Raw genomic sequence first — 15,199 nt, 5'->3', positions numbered from 1 at the left:
CCTGAATGAGGTCTGTGGCTATGGGAGTGGAGAAAAGGGGACAGATTAGAGATATGTCACAGAAACAATAAAACTTGGTAACTCACTAGATGGGAGGTGAGGGAGAGTGAATCATCCAGGATGCCACAGATTATGAACCTGGGTAACTGGAAATATGTTTGTTCCTCCAACAGAATTAGTTCTGTGTTAGACATGTTGAGTTTGAGATGCTATGGGACCCTTCAGTTTGAAATGGTCAGTGGCCAGTTTGCAATGCAGGATTGGCATTTGAGGGAGAAGACAGGTTTGGATAAATGAAACTGGGGCCATCTGCATAGACGATCATTGAACCCGTGGAAGCTGATGAGATCGCCAAGGTTGATAGTATACAGGGAAAAGAGAATAGGGCCTGGCACGGAGGCTTACATATAATATTTTAGCTAGAAATACCCATTTGTAAGTAGTAGAAAACACCAAAACATCTTCAAAAACTTACCAGAAATTCAAAGGTCCTAAAATTTAGAATTCTTAAACCTCTATACCCCAAGAAGATAAAAAACAGAAAGGCCCCATAATATACAAAGGTTTTCATAGCGGCTCTTTTTGTGACAGCAAAAAACTGGAAACAAAGTAGGTGCCCATTGATTGGAGAACAGCTGAGAACCGGCTGAACAAAGTGTGATCTATGAATACAATGGAATGTTATTCCACTAAAAGAAATAACAAATATGAAGAATACAGAGAAACATAGGAAGACTTGTATGAACTGAGGAAGAGTGAAGAGAGAACAAGGTAAGACAATGACCATAATCATGTACATGAACCCTGGGTGATCCGGATAATGATCTTAGTCCCAAGAGAAGAGACTTTAGGGTAGGAAGGTGGATGATTAGAGGTATATAATGCCATATACACTGTCAAATGGGCTTTAATTCTTATCCAAAGGTGACTGACAGAAAAAATAAAAGGCATTGATAACAGTGATTTCAAAGATACACTCCCAAAAATTGCACTTACCCTTTGTGTAGAGGACAGTGATGTGTTCGTAATGAACAATATTGTAAAATTTAATAAAAACCATAACCCTTTAAAGAGGTCCACATTACCTTAGGAGTGTTCTCTCTGCCCTCCCTCCCCCCCTTACCTATCAGCTCTTTATTTCTTGCTTCTATTTCTTCTAACAGAGTCTCTGGAGTGGATGTCAGTTTCTCTTCCTCTGCACAATAACTCTCCAAAAATTTCTTGTACTCAGGGTCTAAATATGGAATTGAGGACGTAAGTGTGGCAGCCTTTGGTGACAGACTGCATACAAGTCCATCAGAGACACTCCTCACTACTTTATACAAACTCCACTCTGGATCCTCCAAAGGAGAGGACTTGAGATTTTATTGCTTTGGCTCTTCAATAAGGGGACAACGGTGGGGAGAACTTGCTCTACACATTTCCCTCCCCCTTTGTTTAAAAGCTGCAGTCTCAGCCACCCTGACTCACACCTGCAAGAGGCTTTACCATGACGGGTATCTGCAGACAACAGAACAACTGGAATGCCTTTCCTGGCATACTTCTCTTTAAACATTAGATTGTAAGCTCCTTAAGGGTAGGGACTGCAGTTTGCTTCTTTTTGTATCTCCAGGACTTAGCACAGTGCCTGGCCCAGAGTGGGCACTTAAGCAAATGTTTATTGATTGATTGAAACAAATTGAAAATATGAAAATCCAGATTTGTACAAATAAAACTGGGGCCAATAAATGCTCTACCCAAATTGGATCCAAACATGAGTCCATTAAATAAGAAGCTTCTCTAGGGCACCAAGACTTGAATATAATCGATATTTATTTTTGTATTTTTCCTTCAGGAAAATATGAAATGTACCTATGTTGTCACTGTGATGATGCTGTTCACACAGCCTCAGGAAGATCTAATGTAAGTTCCTGAACAGGGCATTTGAGATGACAAAGACCACTCAAGTTCTTCCCAGGGCACTTGTTTTAAAAAGGCCAAACCCTGTAGCTCATAGGATTCTGAGCTAGATGGAAATAATCTAAAACCTACCCCCATTTTATCCCCATTTTACAGAGGAGGAAGCCAAGGCCCACAGAGGTCAAGTCGTTTGCCCAAGGCCAAGAAGTAGGATAAGGATCATAGATCTAGAATTACCAGAGTAGCAAAGGTTAAAAAAAAAGCTAAAAGGACAGGACTTGGTGTCAGGAAAATCTGAATTCAAATTCACTCAGATAAATTAGCTGTGTGATCCTGGGTAGATCACCCGAGCTCTCAGCCTTCATTTTCCCATCTGTGAAATGGGATAGTAATAATAGCAGCCCCTCCCTCCCGGGGTTATGAGGAGCAAAAGAAATAATCTTGTGCCATGCTGCCAAGCTTAAGACACCATATAAATGCTAGTTATTATTGCCTTGCCCAACCCTTGTTTTTCAGAGGAGGAAACTATTTGGAATTCAAGGTGGGATGGACGTGACCTCATCCAAAAGTCAATGCATCTGAATTCACAATATAATAAGCTATGTATTATTAGGTTTACGCTGTATTTTCCTTGTAAAATACCAGATATCATGGCTCTGGATGGCTTTGTGAAAGGTTGGGTGAATATGAGAGCCAGGTCTACTGCTGGGGGAGCAAAACAGGTCCCTTGATTTTGAAAAGTTTGAGGAAGAGCTGCTGGCAGGGCCATCTTCTTATTTTGGAGGTTGGCCAAAGACCTCTCAACCCTCACAAGCTTGGGTATATTCAAGTGGGAGCTATGACCGCCCACTACTGCATGTCTACTGATTTGAGCTGATGGGTCCAGACCATTATCAACATACATGTAAACACATGTTCAACTGATTCTGAGTCATGCCAAATAAAACCAAAAGATTGTAACATGACTCAGGTGCTTTGGCCTCCACAGATTGCAAAGACCAAGCCTGCCTCAGATTTTGCTTTTGTGAGGATAGCAGAAATGAAAACCAAAACCATTTCTGTTAACATGGCCAGAAGTGAACTGACAGGCCAACTGGTCCAACCCCCTCATTTTAAGAGAGAAGGAAACTCAGACTATGAGTCAACCTGGCTTCTCTTTTGTTGCATTTGAGATGTCTTTCATCTTATAAACAAAGGCCCTCATCATCATCAAAAGCAGCAAGAGAAATACAGGATTTATTGTACTGACTACACTACGTCCCCCAGAAGACACAAATAAAATTCAATTAGCTAGAGAAAAAAAAAAACATTCTTTATGGGAAATCTAACTTCCCTCTAAAGATTAATCACTTAAGATTCCAATCACCACCAGGGAATTTTATCTTATCAACCTCAACCTTTGCAAAAAAAAGCAAGTTCTCCACCCCCCACCTCTGACCCTATATACCGCCATGGTGGTAACCGTACCATCCTCAATAGTCCCGGTTTTGGCATCTTTCTTCTTGTTCTTCTTTTTTGCCGATTTTTGGAAAGGAGCAAATTCCACTATGGCAGGATACTCCTGACCTGTTTGGAAAGACAACACAATAAACCCCCACCCCCCAACAATTGCTTGTACTTATTTTTAAGATTCTCACAGGTTCTCCACAAAACAAGAGATAGGTGGTGGTACATCATCAATCCCGGTTTTACAAGGAAATCGAGGCTGTGAGAGGATCACATGGCAATACAGGCTTTTAGAAAGGCAGTGTCTTCAAATCACATGCTGGAGATTCAAAGGGCTCCTTTATAGGAGTCCTACTAGGTGACAGGAAGATCTGAAGCTCAGATTTCAAGCTGTAAGGAACTTGAAAGGTGGTCTACTCTGCCTCCCCACCCCCATTTCCCCAGGCTCAAGAAAGATAAGTGACTTGACCAGAGTTATAAGGGAGTAAGCAGCAAGCCAGGACCTCTGATAACACATTCAAGGCTCTTTTTACTCTGCCAGGATAGGCTGCCCTCCCCAAGAAGGTTCTCACCTCTCACCATCAAGAGAAACACTATGACCTGGGTTACAAAAAGTTAAATTATCATGAGAAAAAAAACAACTTAGAAGGGAAAGAAGACATTTTTATAGGTTGAATTCCAGTCATCTAAATAAAAAACAAACCAAAAGAAAAAAAAATCTCTTTCAAAAGTTCATTAAAAAACAAATACATAGGGGTGGCTAGGTGGCACAGTGAATAAAGCACTGGACCTGGAATCAGGAGGACCTGAATTCAAATCTGGCCGCAGACACTTAATACAAAAACTAGCCGTGTAACCTTGGGCAAGTCACTCAACCCCAATTGCCTTCCAAAAACCAACTAAACAAATAAATAACATATACATACATACACACACATATTAAAAAAAAAAAGACTATAGAAAGGTCCCTTCAGCTTTGGAGGGATAACATGTATTTAAGACTGGAAGTTGTTTCAGTCGTGTCCAATTCTTTGTGACCCCATCTGGGGTTTTCTTGGCAAAGGTCCTGGAGTGCTTTGCCATTTCCTTCTCAAGCTCATTTTACAGATGAGGAAACTGAGGCAAAGAGGGTGAAGTGACATGCACAGGGTCACAAAGCTAGTGTCTGAGGCCAGATTTGAGCTCAGGAAGATGAGTTTTCCTGACTCCAGGCCCAGTGCTCTGTGCACTATGGCGCCACCTAGCTGCCCATAAAAAGGGAGGGGCCTTTGGAAAGGGTCCTTCAGCCCTAGAGTGGATTACCTGTAGGGGAGCCATGTATTCAAGGCTAGAGATTAGATATTTGCTCTTCCAGTCTAGTAATGTGAACAGATAGCAGCTGGAAAGCAAGCCTCAGAATAAAAACGACGTAGACTCAAGTCCTACCCCTAACATATACTGGCTATGTTACCCTGGGCAAGTCAAATGCTTCTCAGTGCCCCCAAAGTTTAAGTTGCAAAATAGGTGCCAAAAGGACCGTCCTCATTGAAAGTTCTCTATTCACAGATTAACTGAAATGAAACAATTTCTCATCTACTTAGAAGAGAGCTGAAAGGCAGAGAATTAAAAAAAATCTTATACTTTCCTCCTAGGAGGTCCCCTCATGCCCTCATTATATGACTCAGTTCATTTTTTAAAAAATGAACTTCTCCAGTCAAGGTATAAAATGATGAACATTAGTCCCTGCCATCAAGGACCTTATTACAGAATAGCAGGAAAGATACAATCTGTAAACACCTAATGGGTAATACAAGGTAGAATGAAATCATTGCCACCAGAGGCAAATGTCAAAAAGTACTGGAGTTGGACTAAGAAGACCCAAGTTCAAATCCCCAGTTCTGCTAGTGTGTGACCTTGGGCAAGTTACTTCCTGGAGTTCAGTTTGCACATCTGAAAAAGGAAGGGGTTAGACTAAATTAAGGTCTACATCTACAATGCTATGAGAAATGGCTTCCATATGGATCACAGCGATCCCACAAACCCAACAATTTTTATTATCTGATTTCCAAACCCTTAGAAGTGGAAAGTACAAGCAGAAGCTGACAAGAAGGGAGGAGACAAGCATAAATAGAACTAGAGTGTTCTGAACCATTTAGGATAAGTGCCAACAGAGGTAATTCAACAAAGGCCTTGAGGGCATCAGAATGAATTGTAGAAACATGAATCACAATTATAACCCAAAAGCATCTGCTAAAAAGTTGTGAGTAGTTCAGTTACAGAAGGTAAGCAGGCATTTTACAAATATTTCCATCCACAATGGTGAAAGTGCTTTGTTCTGAAGTCATGGTTCTTACAGAAGTGCCATCCAGACTAAATTATTCTCCAAGAACTCCTGGATGTTCTGTGATTCCACTCTGCATGTGGACATTGCTTTCTCCTTTTCAAATCACGTGACATGAATTTCATTAGCCCCAAAACAAGCCCACTACAGATATTATCAGGATAAAGAGGTTAATGATTTGTGGGGGAAGGGGAGAGAGAGGGGGAGAGAGAGAGAAGAGGAGAGAGAGGGAGAGGGTGAAGGAGGGAGGGAGGAATGGGGAGAGAGAGAGAAGGGGGAAGGGGGAGAGAGAGGGAGAGAGGGAGAGAGAGAGAGAGAGAGAGAGAGAGAGAGAGAGAGAGAGAGAGAGAAAAGAAGGAGTCTTTTCAGAATATTGAACTACTAAAGAAAGATAGCAAAAGGAAAATCCTCCAAATTTCTTGGTGGAGTACCTTAAATTCATTTTTTTCCTGTATCTAATGGACAATTGTATTAAGCTACATACTTTAAAGGAAACAGATTCTGAATTAGCATCATTAAAAATTCAAAGAGACAAACAGTTCATTTTTTATTTTTTCTGACACACAGTAAAAGCAAAATTCAAAATGATTTCCAAGAATACTGAAATAGCAAATTGATAAAAAAAAAAAAACCTATCCTAATCTTTTTGAATTTGTTTTCCTTAAGAGAGAGGAATGCTAAGACGTTGCTGACTTTTGGAAGCAGCCACAACCTTCCTGGGAGAGCCATTCCACATTTGCTCAGACACCTCCAGCAATAGGAACACACTACTTATCAAGGCAGCCCGTTGTTTTTTGTTGTTGTTAAGATAGCAAAACAAAAAGATAAGCTAGCTCTCTCTTATATTCAAATGGAATGCCCTTTACCATATGTTGGTTCAATTGCTATTGGCATATTCTCTGAAAAGGATCTGGTCATAAGTTGTTAGACTGTCCCTGCCCTTGGACCCAGGGGTAATACCATTGGGCCTATACCCAAAGAGGCCAAAATTGGAAGAAAAGGACTCACATGTAGAAAAGTACTTATAGTAGTTCTTTTTGTGGTGGCAAAGAGCAAAGTGGGTGTCAATCAAATGAGGAAAATGGTGGAATAAATTCTAGTACATGAATGTTAAAGTAACAGAATTTCACAGGAAAAAATGATGAATACAATGGATCCAAAGAAGCCTGGGAGGAGTAGGATGAACTGATTCAGAGCAAAGTAAATAGATTCAGGAACCACGGTTTAATCAAGGCAGCCATCAATCCTGTCTCCAGGAAGACTGACTGAGGAAATCTTTCTTCCTACCTCTTACAGATTTGATGGAATAGAGGTGTAGGCATACATTTTCAGATATGGCCAATGTGTTCATTTGTTTGGTCTGACTATACTCCTTATAAGGGAAGGGGGTGGTAGTGATAGTTGTACAAAAAAGAAAGGAGTTGTCAACAAAACATTAAAAAAATACATAGAAGGGAGTTCGTAAAGGGACATGAAAGTGGGGGTAGCTTCATATGTACCCCCTATTTTTTTACTCTCTTACCATATCTCATATACACCTCTCTTTTCCATTCTCCTTCACAGACTGAATTGTTCATATTTGTTCATGTTCATAATAAAGACAATTTTTAAGATGTCAATGTCATGATATAAAACAAAAAGCAGCAATAATATTCATTTTGTAAGACTTTTGTCTTACTAAAGTTGAAGTAATGCCAAAAACCTGAAAGCCCCCACCCACTGTGCCCCCTTTTACTTATGGTTGTACAGACAAAAGTGGAGCGATAATTGGTGGATTACCTGTGGATTACTTGTGTTTCACAGCATATTGGTAGGGTTAGGCAGAGAATTTTTCAGACTAACTTGGAAAGAAATGGTACCATCAGGGAAGACATTTACCACATTATTTTAGAATACCACTGGCTTAAAAGGTTTGAGTTCAACTGAGGCAACAACAAAGAATCCTTGGGGCTGGGAGGGAATATTTGAAACCTGTATGCACCTTTACATTAACACAAACAACATAGCTGCCAACATCATTCAAACATTCAGAACAAAGCATTATTCAGACCAGAGCTGGCAACAATTCCTATCAGATGGGCAGTGAACAATGGGGAATTCTTCCATTTTACTAACCTGTGAAGACAGCAAAGAACCCTAGAATGTCATGGCTGTAAGGGAAAACCAATATAGCACAGGGGAAGGAGGAATGGATTGGGAATGAGAGGACCTGGGTTGACACACTACCTTGGACGCCTAATAACCTTTGTGACTTTGGGCAAGTCCCATAATTCTGCTGGACTGTAAAAACAAAGGGACTAGGCTCAGTGGCCTTTAAAGTTCCTTCCAGTTCTAGATCTAGGAAGGATTTAGAAGCCAGGAGAAGATATATAACTTCCCCAAAGTACAGAGCAAGTTACTGGGAGAATCAAGCTGAGGTTTCCTTGACTCTTAATTACTGGGCTCTTTCCTAGCAGAGCAGTTAGCACATAGTAGGTACTTAATAAAAATGGTTGTTGATAGGCTGATTTCTAAGAGGTTAATAAGAAATTTGGAAGGCTGTTAAAGTGTTATATTTTTTCAGGTATGATTAGTAAAGTCAAATGTTTAAAAAAAAGTCCAGGATTTATGACTTTGACTTGTGGGAAAACCTTCTAGCCAGGCAGACTAACCTGTGTGTAACTTAGAGCTTTCTAAGTGTTAGGAGAGTTGTCTCAGGCTCTGAGAGCTCATACAAGTTGAGCAGGGCCACCTAGTTCACATCAGAGCCAGAATGTAAACCCAAATCTTCCTCAATCCAAATCTAGCATTCCATCCACTTGTGCTGCCTCTGATATCCATTTATTTGCAAGGATGCCTTATGGTTAGTGCCTGAAGAAAAATGGCACACACAAGAGCTTTGAGGATCTGGGAGGGTGTTGTGGACACAGGATACACCATCTTTCTAAAAGGCAAGCAGACATATCAAAGGCCCTCTTTGCATTAGCTGCCAGGACTCACCTTTATGATCAACGAAAACATAACCATCAAAGCGATCCCTGAACAAAACAATGTCCTCCTGGTTTTTAAAGTTGATGTATGCTCTAGAAAACATATGAGGATACAAACTGCAGAAAGAAAGAACAAAATGTAAATGTGCTTGAAGGTGCCTCGCTGAATTGAAAATATGCACATTAGTTCTATATGGATAGGCCGTGAAATGTAATGAGAAGCATTAGCAAGACAAGTACTGATAATGTCTTAAAAAAACAACGAAAAGAATTTTTTTTTTACCTAGAATCATTTGCAAAGAACTCAAAATAATCATGTTCAGGCAGAGGCTGAAGGTGTTCTTCAAGCTGTTCCTTGGTCAAAGTAGGAGGTAACCTCCGAATGATCACCTTGACACAAGAAGAAAAAAGAATGAACAACAGCATTAGTTCCCCTTCCCCCATGGTCAGGTTAGAACTGGTTTTTGCTCTGCCCAGTGATTTTACATCTTGGGGAATCTTTCAACCTATTCCTTGCTGGTACAAAAAAAGGCAATCCTGTAACTTCTGTCAATGTTGCCTTAACAGGCAATGCAAGGAGAAGCTTTAGGATTATGAGTCAAGGGCAGGAATTTTCCTCCTCTGTCTGCAGCACTTTGCATATGGGCATCTCAGTACTGATATTCAAAGTTCCAGCTTATTTTAAAATATGCATTCACTTAGGATACTGCAGATTGATGCTACTTATTGGTAAGGCTTTTTTGTTTTTTTGCTTTTTGGAGGGCAATTGGGGTCAAGTGACTTGCCCAAGGCCACACCGCTAGTTTTTGTGTTAAGTGGAAGGCTTATTTTTTAAAATAGCAATTGCTTATATTTTAAGATAGCATTTTATGATTACAAAAAAGAGCTATCAAATCTCTATATTATTTTGTTTCTCACAACAACCTTGGGAGGAAGGGGAATTCATACACCATTGTGCTCACTTTACAGGTGAGGTAACTCGGAGGCTTACTCAGACATGGATCATTGGAGCTACAAAGGATTAACCTGGGTCCAGCTCCATTATGTCACTACTGAACAGATTGAGACTCAGAGACCTAAAGTGATTGGCCTAAGGACATAACTAGTAATTAAAGATTAAATCCAGTTCTCCTAATCCCTAGTCCAGAGGTAGAAGGCTGCATGGTAGGTAAACTGGAAAGATCACTGAATTTGGCTCAATTCCTTCATTTTCAATTTGTGAGACCTTGGCCAAGTCTCTTCCCCTCTTCTGGGTCTCAGTTTCCTCGGCTGTAAAACTAGGAGGCTGGACTAAGTGAGTTCATTTTACAGAGGAGAAAAACAAGCTTCCGGAGATTTTGACCTGCCCTCGGCAACAGCTATCAGATATACTGATATCAGAGGTCCTGCCCAAGCCCAGCACAAGGTCCACCATTTATTTTGCTTTTAAAATATCACACAGAAGCAGCCAGCTGCTACCCGGGGCATGCGGGTGTGTCCAGTAAAGCTTACAATAAGAATCCATTCCCCAACCCAAGCTCTCTGCAGCTCTCATAAAACAGGCTGATTAGCAAAACCACCCGTGCCCTCTCTACCATCTCCACCCTGCAAGCCAAAGTCAGCTCTGCGCATGTGAACGGCAGCTTTCCGAAGGGGAGGGCTTCCTTCATGGGGAGGGGGTCGCTAGCCCAAGATGGGGGCCCATCCCCAGTGGGTGGGATCAGGTATTGCCCGGGGGGGGGGGAGAGAATAAAAAGTGGGAAGGGTCCCCCCCCATTTCCCCTCTCCCTTTCCCCCTTTCCTCCTCCATTTCCCTCCTCTTCAATCGCCTGCTTCCCCCTCCCTCCAAATCCTCAACTTTCCCCCCTCTGCCCTCCCTCCAGCCTACCTGCTCCCCTCTCCACCCTCATCAGGCCCCCCCTTCTCCCTCCCACTGGTCCTCTTTTCGTTCCCCGCCTTTATCAATCTTTATCCCCTCTGCCTTTTCCGTCCCTCCCCCACCATCCCCGCCCCTCTCCACCTCCCTGCTCCCCTCACCGAAACCTTCCTCCACCCTACCTGCTCCCCTCCCCCTTCCACTGCTCCCCTCTCCGCCCTTCCCCCACCCACCCTTTGCTCCCCACCTTTTCCACTGCTCCGGGCCCTCTGGGCTCTCTCCACCCTAATGGGCACCACCCCAAGCTTGCCTCTCCTGCAGTCGCAGTCTCCCATCCCCCTTCCCCCCCCCACTCCGCTCTCTGCTGCCCCATTAACTCTTTCATTGCCTCCCCTAGCCCAGGTGCTTTCCCCCCAAAAACAATTCGTGTCCGGAGATGGATCGCTGGCAGCCCGAGCCTTTCGGGGGTCCTGGGAGGGGAGGGAAGGGAAAGGAGGGGGAGGCGCGGCCCCTGGTCGGGCGGCTCCTTCAGCTAAGGAACCTGTACGTGCCACCCGCACCTTGCTCAGCATCTCCTTTTTCTCTTTGAATCGTTCGGCTTTTCTGTCCTGGGTCTTGGCGCTGTCTGTCGGGCCGCCGCCGAAGCTTGCGCTCGCTGCTGCCGGAGTGGACGCGGGAGCGGGAGCGGGAGCTGGAGCTGGGGGTGGGGCCGGGGCCGGGGCCGGGGCTGGGGCTGGGGCCGGGGCTGGAGCAGAGGCTGCAGTTACCGCCGCCGCCGCTGCGGTGACTGCTGCTGTAGTGACCGCCGCCGCCGCTGTCTCTGCTGCTGCTGCTGCTGCTGTGGCTGCTGCAGACGAGACTGAAAACGAGGGCGGCCGCTTCTCCTTGGGCCTCGCTTTCTCCTTATCCTCTTTCATGGCCCAGCCTATACCCAAGGCAGCGTCAGGATGTCATCACCATAAGCCCGCCCCACCCCGAGATTGCAGCCCCTCCCCCTAAATCCTTTAGGTCCAACCCGCAATTGTGGCGCAGTGACTAGGATCGCGCGAGACTGTTTGATCGCCTCTGCTACCACCCCAGTCCGGTAACAGTCCGGTAACACCCTTGCATTTCCGTTGGAGCCCGCCCGAGGCCACTCGAGGCCCATTTCCCGGCTAGGCTCTGGGCGCGGTCCAGGGCGGTTCTTGGGGTCCACGGGCTAGCACCGCCCCTTTCCTCCAGAATCAATTTCCCTAGATTGTCTTGAGGACTACAAGACCCAGCATGCCAAACGGGGGCGCAGGCACTGTGAGACTCCAAGGGAGTTCGGCTTCACTCCTTTGCCTCTTCAGCTGACAGGAAAGCCTAGGCTATTGAGATCGGCCTGTTGCGTGCCACTGATCATCTGCTGATCCTGTCCCTAAGTCATTCCTCTTCCTCACACTACACTCCATTCTCCCATCTCCTGTCTTTGCACTATTTGCCCCCTCAAATCTCGAATACATCCCAACCCCATCCTCCACTTCCATTTCCCTTGTTTTTCTTTTTTTTTTTTTTTTACATTAACGCGTCTACCCCGAATATAAAGCAATCTCCTCGAGGTCGGCAACTGTTTCAACAGTTAGTTTGTATCCTTGTATCCAGCGCCTAGATGGTGTTCAGTCCTTTCAGAATCTTCTTGGCGCCATTTGGGGCATTCTTGGCAAAGATAACTGGAATGGTTTGCCATTGCTTTCCAGGCCCAGCTCCATCCACTGCTCTACCTAGCTGCCCAGCCTAGCACAGCACCTGGGCACGTAGTGAGTGCTAAACAATCACTTGTTGACCTAAAACCAGTTTCCACCCGGCTTGCAAAGCTTTCTGGCTAACCAAAATTACTGGTGATGCTGAACCATTGTTTGGTTGAATTGATTGAATGATACTATAAATACAAATTCACAAATTGTAGACTTAGTTGTAGCACTAAATAAATATGGGGCTAAGACTTGGATTTTAGTTCTACTTTCAACACTCTGATAAGACGCTTACCCTGATTGTTCCCTCACCTGTAAACAATAATAATAGCTAGCTTTAAAATGTACCTTCACAACAAGAGAGGTAGATATTATCCCCATTTTACAGAGGAGGAAACTGAGTCAGGTTAAGTGACTTGTTCAGGGTCACACAGGTAGGAAGTATTTGAGTTCAGATTTGAACTCGGCACTAAGTTCAGTGCTCTGTTCACTTCATACCTTTGGATTAAGATGATTTTAAGGCTTCTTCCAGCTCAAAATCTTAAAGGGCTTTTTGGTCTGTATATGTTGTATAGATTGAATCAGCAGGATATGGCACATCATTTAGTATGTGTAGATGGTGGGGTGTAAGGAAGAGGGAAGAGAAGAATCAAGAAAAATGTTGAGGTTTCTCAAACCTGGGTAACTGGGTTCCTGAATTTCAGTTACCCTTTGGAGTTAAGGCAAGGGACCATTTTCCCCCTCTTAAGAGTGAATGTTGAGGGTGGCTAGGTGGCGCAGTGAATAGAGCACCGGCCCTGTAGTGAGGAGGACCTGAATTCAAATCCAGCCTTAGACACTTAACACAAAAACTAGCCATGTGATGTTGGGCAAGTCACTTAAACCCAACTGCCTGGCAAAAAAAAGATTAAATGTCACTTTTATATTATGGTTGTTTTAAGGGGAGGGAGAGAGAAGGGAGATAAAGACTGAGGATACAGGGACAGATGGCTGAAGGCTGGAAGAAAAGTCTGTGAGCAACAGAAAGGGGAATGAGATACACTTGGGGACCGTATACAGCCAACAAGACAGAACTTGTCTAGACACACACACACATACTGCTACTATAAAGGGCTACACAAAGAAATCCAGCAACATTTTTTTTAAGCAATTGGGGTTAAGTAACTTGCTCAAGGTTACATGGCCAGTTATTTCTGGGTGTGGTGCTAAGTATCTGAGCCTGGATTTGATCCCCAGGTCATCCTGACACTGGAGCTGGTGCTCTTACTAGCTGAGCCACCTGGCCCACCCTCAGCAACATATTTAAAGCAACCAACACTTCGCCTTGTAGGCTTTTTAAACCAATGTATTTTTTTTACTGTTGTAAATATAGCTTTTAATTTGTGGGGTTTGGTGATGATATTGATGAGATCACCAATCTCCTGACATTCTTTTTTTTAATTTGCTTTCTGGAGGGCAATTGGGGTTAAGTGACTTGCCCAAGGTCACAGGGCTAGTAAGTGTGTCGAGTGTCTGAGGCTGGATCCGAACTCAGGTCCTCCTGACTCCAGGGCCATTGCTCTATTCACTGCACCACCTAGCCACCCCCACATCACCACTATTTCAAAATACATCTTGAAGTAAAAAGTATAAATTCATGAACTTGAGGTTCCAAAAAGATAAGTTGTAAGTAAAAAGTGTAAATGTATGACCTTCAGGCCTCAAAGATATGTTGGCATCTTATTATGTTTATTATTGACTCATTTCTTGCAAGAGCCCTGCTCACTATGTCATAAGATTAATTTGGGAAGATGAATTGAAACCTTTAGTTTGCTACTGCTGACGGACAAATTTAAATAAAAATGTTTAGTAGGCAATTGGTGGATATATGACTGGCATTAAGGTTAGGGCCTGAGAAATACATTTGACAGTCATTTGTGTAGAAAAAAAAAGTTGATTTTAGCCTATTAATTGTACTAGATGAATTTAGAGTGTGACTTAATCTTTCAACACCTCCACAAGCAATGTCACTTTCAAAAGAAGTCACTGTAAACAGTTGGCTACAGAAGTACATTTGTAATGAAAAGCCCAGTAGTTCTGTGCATTGTAAGGATCTGCACCAATCCAGCAATGAAAATGCATACCAGTCACCTAATATAACCAGATTAAATGCTAATCAGTCAGGCAATGTTCATCAGGATTACAAAGAAAAGAGACCTTTCAGTTTGGGAGTTCACAATTCAAAAGGGATGTTCACAAGGTAAATTCCCCAAACCTGTCTCCCTAATTGAATGGGTCAGGACCTCACACTAGGACAATTGGGTTTGCTTAATATTTACTGTGAAAAGAGTGTTTTTGAAGTATTTTTGTGTAGATTGAATCAGCAGGACATGGCACATCATTTTGCATGTGTAGATGGTGGGGTGTAAAGAGGGAAGAGAAGAATCAAGAAAAATGTTGAGGTTTCTTAAACCTGGATAACTGGGTTCCTGAATTTCAGTTACCCTTTGGAGTTAAGGCAAGGGGCCTTTTTTCCCCTTAAGAGCAAATGTCACTTCTGTATTATAGTTGTTTTAAGTAAGGGGAGAGAGAGAGAAGAAAGGAGATAAGGAGAGGAGACAGACAGATGGCTGAAGGCTGGAAGAAAAAGTCAGTGAGCAACAGAAACTAGGGGAACAGGATAACACTTGGGGACAGCACACAGGCAACAAGACAAAACTTGTCTAGACAGACACAGTTACTATAAAGTGCTACACAAAGAAATCCAGTAATATATTTAAAGTATTTTTGAAGCAGAGGTGTCAGAAAGCAAGAAGTTTAACAGACCACTCCGTAGAGGGCAGACTGCCTAGGTTTGGTATTTTACCTCTAGCACTTGGCAGCTGTTTAAATGATTCATTCATTAAAGAAGGCAGCACACTTCTATAACCACTCAACTTCTAAAGAATGAGTATATAGTGGATAGAAATTAAAATACTGCCTCTGATAGCTATTATCTGTCCCTTAATAGCCCTGTGCC

General features: G+C 43.1%; 1 protein-coding gene across 2 annotated transcripts in view; it reads right to left on the bottom strand.

The window, feature by feature from the left end:
* The window catches only part of UPF3B (UPF3B regulator of nonsense mediated mRNA decay), a 23,150-nt gene extending 11,708 nt beyond the window's left edge, over nt 1–11,442 (bottom strand). Inside the window, exons 1-5 of one of the 2 annotated variants that reach the window (XM_069102166.1) lie at nt 11,050–11,442; nt 8,918–9,024; nt 8,645–8,751; nt 3,367–3,465; nt 1,124–1,234 (exon numbers count right to left, since the gene is read on the bottom strand). In XM_069102166.1, the coding sequence (XP_068958267.1) occupies nt 1,124–1,234; nt 3,367–3,465; nt 8,645–8,751; nt 8,918–9,024; nt 11,050–11,406 (781 nt within the window). In that variant the 5' untranslated portion in view covers nt 11,407–11,442. Of the gene's footprint in view, nt 1–1,123; nt 1,235–3,366; nt 3,466–8,644; nt 8,752–8,917; nt 9,025–10,736; nt 10,878–11,049 lie in introns of those variants that run through there. The other variant, XM_069102167.1, reaches the window with a different exon arrangement.
* Between the last annotated feature and the right edge of the window lie 3,757 nt (nt 11,443–15,199).

Source organism: Petaurus breviceps, unplaced genomic scaffold, assembly GCF_028583685.1.
Source record: "Petaurus breviceps papuanus isolate PSGF00001 unplaced genomic scaffold, PetGlider_PUasm1.0 532, whole genome shotgun sequence".
Lineage (NCBI taxonomy): Eukaryota > Metazoa > Chordata > Mammalia > Diprotodontia > Petauridae > Petaurus > Petaurus breviceps.
The sequence above is the reverse complement of the archived record's forward strand: the minus strand, read 5'-3'. Positions and strand labels throughout refer to the sequence as shown.